The sequence below is a fragment of the Lutjanus erythropterus genome, chromosome 11 (assembly GCF_056507025.1).
Source record: "Lutjanus erythropterus isolate fLutEry1 chromosome 11, fLutEry1.hap2, whole genome shotgun sequence".
Lineage (NCBI taxonomy): Eukaryota > Metazoa > Chordata > Actinopteri > Lutjaniformes > Lutjanidae > Lutjanus > Lutjanus erythropterus.
The window spans coordinates 32,527,881-32,539,178 of record NC_139327.1 but is presented as its reverse complement, the minus strand read 5'-3'; the positions used below and the strand labels follow the sequence as shown (position 1 = coordinate 32,539,178).

General features: G+C 38.7%; 1 protein-coding gene across 1 annotated transcript; it reads left to right on the top strand.

The window, feature by feature from the left end:
* The first annotated feature begins 2,035 nt into the window (after positions 1-2,035).
* On the top strand, positions 2,036-11,298 carry LOC146319389 (adapter molecule crk-like). Its single transcript, XM_084729996.1, has 3 exons — positions 2,036-2,655; positions 6,825-7,426; positions 10,875-11,298. Exons 1-3 carry the CDS (start codon positions 2,436-2,438, stop codon positions 11,007-11,009), a joined length of 957 nt encoding a protein of 318 aa, XP_084586122.1. The 5' UTR covers positions 2,036-2,435; the 3' UTR covers positions 11,010-11,298.

Below are 11,298 nucleotides of genomic sequence, written 5' to 3'. Positions count from 1 at the left end.
TTTGTATTGTTCGACAAAACAAACATTGTGAAGGTGCCATTTTGGTCTCTGGGTAACTGTGGCAGCTTTTTTCAGAATTTTTACAAATCAAACAATCAATCAGTTAATAGAGAAAATAATTAGATTAATCAGATCGATCAGATCAATCCATAATGAAAATGATCATTAGTTGCAGTCCAATACAAAATAGTTAAAAATAAGCTCTACCTCAACCAACTACAACAACAAGATTTTACTTTTACCTTAATGCATGTGTAATATTGTAATTACCAATAACACATTTTCTGCATTGAGTACTTTTACTTTTGATACTTTAGCCCACATTTTCTTGATTTCACTTTTGCTTAAATGTATATTTATAAAGTGAGGTGTACTTTTGAAGTACATGAATACTTTCTCCATTACTACAAACTATTATTTTTTTACTCTCCAAATATCTGTCTAAATCTACTGGAAACTTCTTATTTCGTGTGAGCGATGCAAAAAAAGTTCAAGGGTCCATATTGTGATACACTCAGTTGGAGAACTTATGGTGAAAATCTTGGATGGATTTTATACGCAGCTCTTTGGTCTTTAAAAATGTAGGTTTTCCTGCAAACTGTTTCAGGAATCTTCATTGGATGCAGGTTACATTGCCATCTACTGGTAGAATAAATGTAGGGCAAAAGCCCACTGACCTAAAACACCATTTTCAAAACAGTCTTTTATCTTTACTATTTCAGTATTCCAATGTAATAAATAGTTTTAGAAACCTGAAAAATTCTGTACTTAGAAAATAAAGATGTTGTAAACTCGTCAGAGTTCCACGGACCCCTGAGCCCCCTATTTGAGAACCACTGGCTAAAATGATGCAATAATAACTCAGTTTCCATGTGTAATGCCACAGTACAGTCGTATTGTTCACATCACTGTTAAGTTAACTTTAAAATGGCTTTGACAATTTTTTGAGATCATAATTTGGTTCAGTTCTTTTATAACTATAAAACAAAAACATTAACTGCAGGTTTGTAAAAATCATCTCTGTCTTTCTGAATGAATTAGATGATTTTTAATTACAAAACAGCTCTGTTTTTCTGATTGAGATATTTATTCATAAAAAATAAATAAATCAGCTCTGTCAGAGTATTTATATCAGTCAGAGATTTTTGTGACAAATTATTTCATTAATTAAGAACAACAGAGCCAAATTTTAAGACTTAAAATTTATATCATTAATTCAGAAAACCAAGGCAAATTTTTTACATAAAAAATTAGTCAATAAATCAGATAAACAGAGCAGTTTTTGCAAGATAAAACGTCATATTAAGAAAGTTTTTAAAGATACCAAGTCATTATTTCAAGAATGTTTATCATTATTTTGAGATACCACTAAAGCTTATTTCATTTACTTGAGAAAAAAATGCAGTTTTTCTGAATTAATGAGAACATTTTCAATAAAAACAATAAATACATCACCTCTGTTTTTCTGAAATTCTGAGATATTTTTTTCATGTAAAAAGAACAGATTTTTCAAAAATGACTAATCATGTCCTCAATTTAGGAAAACAAGCCATTTTTACTTGAAAAAACATCTTATTAATTCAGAAAAATAGAGCATTTTTTCCTCAAGTGAATGCAGTAAGCTTTCTCAAGATAATGAAGCATCAAGAACATTTCTCAATATTTTGAGATATTAAGCCATTATATTGAGAAAGTATCATTAATTTTAGATGCTGAGTAATATATTGAGTAACTCTCATTATTTTTAAGTCATTATTTCGAGAAAGTTTCTCATTATAATGACTTGCAAAATCTTTTTTAATCACACTGGCGGAAATGAGTTTACACCACTAAGCTGATTAGGAGCAACCAAAATCTGCAGAAAAGTTTAATGATGATGCGTTTATGGCTTCAATTTTTTTTTTAGAACACAAACTGAGACAAATTCCATTGTTCGCTTTGAGCTACCGCATCATTCTGATCTATCCCTTTGGATTGAAATATTTATTGATGATAAAATAAAGGATATGATAAAGATACGTGCTCGATAAACATTGGACGGCAGCTGGAAAAGGTGCTGTGATCTCTCAAAGAAATAAAAGTGTCGTATCTACGGTGTTTTTAAGGGGCGTGAATGCAGCGCTTCCCATTGACCAGGCATCCCTTCCGGTAGATGAGGTCAACTTTTCCCCAGATCCGCCATTTCAGTCCCGGAGTTTCTTGTTGCACATTAGTTTAGATTTTTATTAATGTCATTTTAAAGCTTACGCTGTTGACTGTAGGGTTTTGTGGAGCAACAGAAGTTCAGTGAACTTAAAAGCCTCGACATTTACTAGTGGAAGTTGCTATAATAGCGGTATTGTACCCTTTTTTCCGGAGCAGCGTTAGTCAACCAAAGTTTTTGTATGAGTTGCGGATAGGGAGAGGCCTCAAGCCTCGGACAGGATTTCACAACCATGGCCGGTAATTTTGATGCCGAAGACCGTGCTAGCTGGTACTGGGGGAGGCTAAGCCGCCAGGAGGCAGTTTCTCTCCTACAGGGACAGAGACACGGCGTTTTCCTGGTGAGGGACTCAATCACCAGCCCGGGAGACTACGTGCTGTCCGTCTCAGAGAACTCCAAAGTGTCCCATTATATAATCAACAGCATCAGCAACAACCGGCAGTCTGGCTCAGGTAACGTTCAACTGTTTGTCACCTAGATATGAACAGGACTGAGCCGATCACTCATTTTTACTTAATATGAACGTTACAACACGTATTTACATTTCAACTCTGGTTTGCTGTGATTTTCTCGGGAAGCCACGCCAAACCCCCACTTAGGAATGCTCCAATTTAACTTTATTAGAGTAAATCTGAAATTATACATGAGTCATATCACATAAATTTAAGTATTTGCTGTGTTTCGGAAGGTGCTCTCAAATTCGGCATATATATAATGTAACAATAATCACTGTTTTGTACGAAAATGAAAACTTTTACGTGCACTGGTCGCTACCGCCCACTGTATTTTGGAGCGTGTAGCTTTAGCTAGCTAACTGGCTAGCTACTACAAGTCAGTCTGAAGTGTTAACAATTTTGACTAAAATGAGCAGACTTGTTCTGTATTGGGGCTAATCCTCGTATGTCAGATCTATTAGTTGGACCTTAAATAGATCACGAGGGAGTTAACACTAATGAATAAATTGTGTGTTTTTTGGATGAGCATCACGAAGTTAAGTGGGCTACTTTTTAAATGGAATTTGGTGTGGAGCTAGCTAGCTATCAACAACCTCACAGTCAAACTTTATTTATTCATCCACCGGACTTGGGATAATTCATTAATCTTTCCTGGCTGAGTGTTGAGGTGGTGTTTTGTCCTTGTGTTGGCAGCAGCAGGACGGTGGCCCAGCAGCCGGCTGTAGGTTAGTGAGGTGGGCTGGGCAGCTGCTGCTGCTGCTGCTGCAGGGATTGAATGGAGCTGGGCAGGCTGGGCTGTCACAACTGGAGGATGACTGATCAGATTGGCGTTTCAGGAATGTCTGTGATCCTGCCCTGTTGCTCATACATAGCCCTGTTTACAGGTCTGCCGCTGTGCTTGTAGCTCTTTGTCCTTTCTGGGTTTCCTTGGCACTGGGTCACTTTTATTTCTGTCCCCTCACAGTAAATCATCAATTGCTGGGCCATTATGGTAACCCAGTCTGTTAGATAATTTATGGAAAGAAGGTCCAGTGTGTAAAATTTACTTGAATTTATTGGCGGATTATGGCAGAAATGTAATATATAAAGGATAATGTACAGTGAGTGGGTCATTATGGCGAAATAAACCTCAATGCCAGTCTTGATTCATTCTGAAGGGGTTCATTTTGCCATAATTGCTTCCCCAGTATGCATTATTTCGCTTATTACATGGTTATTTATACTAAAAAATGTAATCGCTTAGCTCCAAGTTATTTTTAAATCACTAAAAATAATTTTACTTATTTTAAAAAAAGGCTTTATTGCTTCTGCTAAGTCGTCCAGAGTCTAAGATCAGATCTGTGTCTATTAGAGCTGCAAAAATGAATTGAATATTATTATTATTATTATTATTATTATTAGCCCCAGCATCCATATTCAGAAATAACAGACTGTAGAATACTGTAATTGACAGTCAGAATATAGTATGCTCCAAAGCCGCGTAATATGTGTTCACTAATGTATAATCACCTGAAAATAAGAATAATTTGTTTTTGTTACCTTAGAATGAGTCTTTTATATCTACGGAGGGTGCGGCTTCTCTTCCACAGAGTCCTCCATGTTGAACCGCCATGTTTCTACAGTAGCCCAGAATGGACAAACCAAATACTGGCTCTAGATTGGGCCATTTTATGTAGTGTAGTGGCGGTGAGACGAGGTGTTTGCAATCTGCAGGGCCTACTGCTAGATGTCATGAAATTCCACGCGCACTGGTCCTTTTAAAATCTGAGTTTCCAAAACTGTTTCACGTCACAGTCAGTTGAACTTACAAGCGTTTAAGAGGCTGATGTGTGGGAACAGCACCCAGTTTGAGCTGTTTTTTGAACTATAATAAAGTATAGAGCCAACAATAAGAAGAAAGAACCAGTGTGATGTGACGAACACACCAGTGACAGAAAACGGCTTTTAGCAAAGGCTGCTAGTACAACTGCATTTCTCTGCCTAAGTAAGGGCACCCACTTAAAATGACTCAAATAATGTTTGCCTTATTTCCTGTCTGAACATGTTGTCAAGAAATACCCAATGTTGACACAAAATGTTGTGGGCTAATGTCACTCCATGTTGCTACGTCTAGTTTAAGATGGTGCCGTGCTAGTGGCAGCTTGTTTCAGCAGCTCTTGCTCACTGCTTGAGATTTTCCTTTGAATTTGGTCTTTTTTTTTTTTTTTTCTCCTGTTGCTTATATTTTTATGTTTTATTGATGCTTTTTTTTATATTTTTGCTATCCACTTTGCTGCTGTGACACTGTAAATTTCCCCACTGTGGAACTAATAAAGGAATATCTTATCTTATACATGTTGATAAGTTTGGGTGATATTTATTCTGTTGATTTGTCAACACGTAGAAATTCTGCTTTTAATGGGTTTAGGACAGCAACCAACCATTATTTTCATTATCAGTTAAATAATTTTCTCGAGCAATCGATTAGTTATTTGGTCCAGAAAAATGTTGGATCAGTGTCTCCCAAAGCCCAAGATGATGTCCTCAAATGTCTTGCTTTGTCACAACAACCCAAAGATAGACAGTTTCCTGTCATATAGAACTAGAGCCTTTCCTATCACAGCTGCATCACTCTAACTTTTTGTTGTTGTTTGAATTTGTTAGCTTAATAGGAGGCATTATGTCTATATTCAGGTGTAATATATACATATATCTTGCTCTATTTGTGTTGTGCTTATTCATAATAATAATTAATTAATTAAAAATACCAGTGAAAGTTTACTGTTTAAGGTCCCTGATATTATTTTGTTCATTGTTAAACTGTCAAATATCCTTCCTCCATTACATATCTTTCTCACAAGTAGAATACTGGCTGATGTATTGATATTAATATAATATTGAGAAACCAGAAAATATTCACATTTGAGAAATTGTAGACTTTTTTTTTTTTTTTAAGAAAAAATGTCCAAATTCTCAAACAGTCAAGACAATTAATCATTGCATCAGTTATTGTGTTTATAAATGATTTCTTATTTGGATTTCCAGAGGAATTAGTTTACTATCTGGTTATATAGAAGTACATCACCTCTATTTGAGACTGTATACTGGAGCCTCATCATCCTGTTGATGTGATACGTCTCAGTCAGCTCACGGTTGAACTCTGTAAAATCTGTCTTCTTGCTTAAAGTCCTGCATTTTAGGTGTCTTGAATTTGCTTTGCTACAGGGCTGCACAATTGGGTAAAAAAGTCATATTGTGATTGTTTTTGACTGACATTGTGAAATGTGATAAGATTAGTGGAAATGATCAGTTTTGCTTCACAATTTTCATGTTCACTGAAAAAAAAACTTAAAATCTTGATGATGTGATATTTATTGAGGTCTGTAAACACACATCTTTTCTTTCATCTAGAGAACAAGATTTTGAGGCCTGGTCATCTACGCAGTACTACAGTACCTCATTATAATATGGTTTTCTCATACATTTTTCCATTTTCAAAAATTTGCGGTCTGGTTCTGTAGTTAAGATATTGCATTTGGCCAGACTGCAATTTTATTGCGATTAATTGTGCAGCCCTACTTTGCTACTAGTGATCCTCCCCTCTTCAGAGTTGATTCAATGATCCCATTTGCAAAGGAATAAATCGCAATAAACAGCATCGCACCATAAATCTCCTCCACGCTAACAGGCTAACTGTATCACACAAATGATGATGCCTGCCTGTCCATCACTTTATACGGCGTCATCGTTGTTGTTGTATTGTCTTCATCTTCTTACTGCCAATCACTGAACTCTGAACTGAACTCTAGTACAGTTACTTGTATTGCTTTTTCATACGTTATTGGACTAATTTGCAGAATTGTCACGGATATTTAGACTGCTGTGGAAATGCAGACAACAAAGGGCCCCTGGAAAAGACTTCCCCTGGTACTAAAAGTTCTACTTTTGGTGGAATTTCACCCATAGTCCCCAAATCCACCAGTCTATAGGATGTGGTTTGACCTCTCAGTGACTTGTTAATCTTCCAGTTTGCAGTGTGAATACAAAGTTGGAGCAACCTGGTCACTGCTGCCAGTAATTATTTCCCTTGTTGATCTGTCCAAAGACATTATTATTTATTTGTTGATTTGATTGTTTCAATTAATTTTACTTTCAGCAAACTAACAGAGTCACTCTTCCTCTGCCAGGTTTGGCTCCTCCTCGGTTTCGGATCGGGGACCAGGAGTTTGAGGCGCTGCCGGCCCTGCTAGAGTTTTATAAGATCCACTATCTGGACACCACCACGCTCATAGAGCCCATAAGCAAGGCCAAACACACAGGGTTCATCAGCTCCACTGTTGGCGTCCCACAGCAGCCCGAGGAGGCGGAGTTCGTACGGGCGCTATTCGACTTCCCTGGCAACGATGAGGAGGACCTCCCCTTCCGCAAAGGCGACATCCTGCGTGTGCTGGAGAAGCCGGAGGAGCAGTGGTGGAACGCCGCTAACCAGGAGGGCCGAGCCGGGATGATCCCTGTGCCCTACGTGGAGAAGTACCGGCCCGCCTCGCCTACCGCTGCCGGCCTGGGTCCCCCTGCTGTGGGGACCGGACAGGGGGGGCTTGTTGGAGGGGTAGCGGGCTGCACAGACGGAACAGGGGCCCCTCAGGCCAACCCTCTGGGGGACCCGGGCCAGTACGCCCAGCCAGTGGTCAACGCCCAGCTCCCTAACCTACAGAATGGGCCCGTCTATGCCCGAGCCATTCAGAAGAGGGTGCCCAACGCCTACGACAAGACGGCGCTTGCTCTGGAGGTAGAAATCCCACCCACCATTCATTTTATCCAAGCCTTCTCCATCTATTCAATGATAACCTCTTCTGCCTCTCTGTGTTTTTCTTTGGGTCTCAGCTGAGGCGGCGTAGATTGTCCTCATTGTTAATGGCTTACTCATGCATGTGAGCATCCACACAAAGTGTCTTTATGAACGCAGGCTGACAGCGCACATGAAGACACTCACAGTGGAGATGGCTCTATAGAGAAAGACGACACAGATCCTTTACAGTGGCCTCTCTTTATGTACTCATTGTGGCTCATTGGATTAATGTGAGTGTTACATTGTACATTCATTACCAGTGCAGCTCAGTGAAACAAGGCACGATGTTTTCAGCTGTCTAACAGATAGATAAACAGCCTTCAGATGAGTAAATAAAATGCAGACAATGTTGCAGGTTAATTAGGACAGTTTGACGTCCATTCTGCCGACCCCAGCGCTTCGACGACCAAATCTGTATTCGAATGCTGTGGGGCAGTTTTTGTTTTGGCTTGTTTTCTTATTTTTTTTGAAGAGTGGAAGTAGGGGGTGGAAGTTAGAAATGCCAGTTAAAATCTCACCCCCAATTTTTTTTTTTTTTAAAGAATAAACAACCCTGTTGACCGCGTCTCCCTAAACATTTTCTCATCCAGATTAGGGATATGCACGATCAGCCGAGTATACAAACCACGCTTACTAGTATTCATGTACCTCTCACCCGGCATAAATACCCGGATGTTGTTTGCAGCAAAGTGGGACAGATGACAGCTTGTAAAACCTGAGTGGTTTGGCAGTGTTTTGATGTAGAAAATGAAAATAAGGTTGAATGTAGACTGTGCCAGAATGCAGTGGTATTTAAACACTCAGCTGGAGTAATGTGTAACCACACTCAGCACAGACACAGACATTAACCTGCAAGGAGAGCAGGCTACTGCTGCTAGCGCTGCTAACGTTAGCCACACTTTGTGGCAGGCTGGCAGCTAACATCAGCTCTAGGTGAACGATGTCATTCACCCACAGACACTGTGATCCTTTTAGGTCTGAGAAATTGAAGCATTTACTAAGTTGTTGTCATGTTTGTTGGATTAATGTGCAGTGTTTGTTTTGCACGGCACAAAGTGCCTCACCTGTCATCAGCATTTAAAATACGATTTGGCGATTGTAGACTGTGGTTAACAGCTTCAAATGGCTCTTAATTCATAGTATTTTGTTGGACAGTGTTTAAGATTATCAATTTATAAGCTGTGCTCAATTTTAACTCCTTTCTGAGTGTTTTCTTACCATTAGACTAGTCGACTTGCCTAAATTAAATTGTGCTAAATTAAATAAAAATTGCAATCGGCGCATCTCTACTCACAAGGGGTAATTTCTGCTCTTTCTTCACAAATATTGTCCGACAAACACGAGGCTGCGATGAGCTCGACCGTCCCTACGTGCTTACAGCTGCTCAAAACTTGCTCGTCAGCGTTACTCTGAGACTTAGGAGGTCAACATGGAATAGACAGTGGCTTATGTCTCCTTTCTCGTCCTCTTTTCTCATTAGACTCATAATTACAATAATAGCAAAGTATAGTAAAGTCATTAATAAATGATTAACAGAATGGCATGTCAAGTCCTCATTGCAGTGCTTTTTACATGTATTTTTGGTCTGACTGTAGTAGTTTTTAGTTTAGTGTTTTCTGTGTTATAAACTTAAAACTCATAAGGTAGATGTACAGAAGAAGTAAATTACAGCAAGTGGTTCAAACTCATAGGATGTTGCAGGCAACACACTTTAAATAGGATTTAATTCCAAAATAACACAGCTGAAAATGACAGAATAATTGCTAGTCCTTATCTACAGTGAGAGCCTTGTGTACAGCACCATGAATCTTCTCTTCACTGTTTCCTACACAGTCTATACTTTGGCAGGCTGCACAAATATATTGTGACCTATTTTAACAGCGGCAGAGGTTCGCACACACTGTAATGACATCTAGTCTGCTTTATCTCACACAGAAGCGCACATACACAGTCTTCCACTCTTGCTATTGCAAACAAAATGGTGGTGCCTGTGTTTCTTGAGAAGATTTAAATAAACCGGCCTGCGCAGAGAACAACATGACAGCTGAGGGATTTAAGAGCTGGTTGTGTTGAAAGTTTGTACAAAATCAGCACTTGTCCAAAGGAAGAACGTGTAGATTGATTATATTTATTTTAGCTGTAAAATTAAACACACATCTGCATTAATGTTGTGTGCACATACAGACTTTTGAAATTAAATTTCCTCTATTATGCTTTCCTTGCAGAAGTGACACCATAATGATATGTTTTGAATGAAAATGAGAATAGTGATGTAAAAATAAGCCTTCCTACTAAAATCACAAATCATATTGCAATAGCAGTATCAGGCAAAATAATCGCAATTAGATATTTTTTCAAATCGTTAAGCCCTAAATACTATCAAGTCTTTAAAAACGCTTTGTCATTTGATACTAAAATCTGATACCTTAGGAGTAAATCTCCAAGTTGTGGTTTATTTTTTATGTTGTAAAACTGCTTGGAGTGGAAAAATGCCAGGGTGCTGAAACATAGAACTAAAAAGTTCAAATGAACAAATTAAGTTTAACCACATTGTGGTAAATAGATCTACATTGAGTGTGTAAGAAGGACTCAAAAATTTTAACTTAAAATGCATTGTTAAAAAGGCAAAGTCAAGGTGTTTTTACTGGTTTTGTAAGTAGTTGATTGATATCCAGCCCTATCAGGGTCTGATGACAAGGTGCAGCTCCCCAGTGAAGTTTGAGAAGTTTTTTTCTGCGATAACGCACTAATGAGAACTTGGTCAACTAAGACTCCTCTCATAACTATTTAGTTGACTGTTAAGGGGCAGCCCTGGTTTAAATGAGGGATAATGAACGAGTTGGTGTGCGTTAAATGGTTTGAAGGCACAATGTGGGCGCGAAGAACTACACGACACGAACTGTTTAACGCACACCTACTCATTGATTGTCCTGCTTTCACCATGGTTGTTTGCCAACAATATGGACTAAAAGCATTTGCAGATATTGTTTTTGATGAAAGTTTTGCACTCAAAATGGAAAGTTATGAAAAAAGAGATTACTGTTGTCATGACAACAGATAATTCTAGTCCCTTTTACGACCAACAACAGTTAATAACGAGTAGCGTCTCTTCTTAATTAGCAGCGATGTGAGTGAGCAAATAAATAAATAAATAAATAAATAAGGTGTCTGAGTTATTTATGTAGAGCTAACATAATTTTCTTAAATCAGCCTTGTGTCTTTGTAGTTGGAGGACAGTTTACTTTCTTATGACTCCCAAATGTTCCCTGACCACGGTATGACTTGCATCAACTGATCCTGCCAGTTCTTATGGAAGCAAGTGTGTTTGTTTGTATTGTATCCTTGCATTTATCTTCTGTTTTTTTTTTTTTCATTGTTCATTTTCCAGGTGGGAGACATGGTAAAAGTGACCAAGATCAACGTGAACGGCCAGTGGGAGGGTGAGTGCAAGGGCAAACGAGGCCACTTCCCCTTCACCCACGTTCGACTGTTGGAACAACACCATCCCGATGACGAGAGCTGAGGAACACAAGCGCTCCTCGACGTCACCTCGACAAGAGTCCAGCACATCCATTCTTCTCCTTCGGTCACTTTGTCATGCTCGGAACAGAAAGAAAAAAAAAAAAAGATTTATAAAAGCACACAAGAATATGAACCTATGAGCTCAACCGGTCAGGCACTCCTGACGCTGCCAATGAAAGACGTGTCGGGTGATCTTAACCTAATGTCATGTTGAAGAGTTTACACTAAGGTCAGACTGATATCGGTTCGACTCTGTTAGCTTATTTTTTTAAACATGGCATTACTCACCA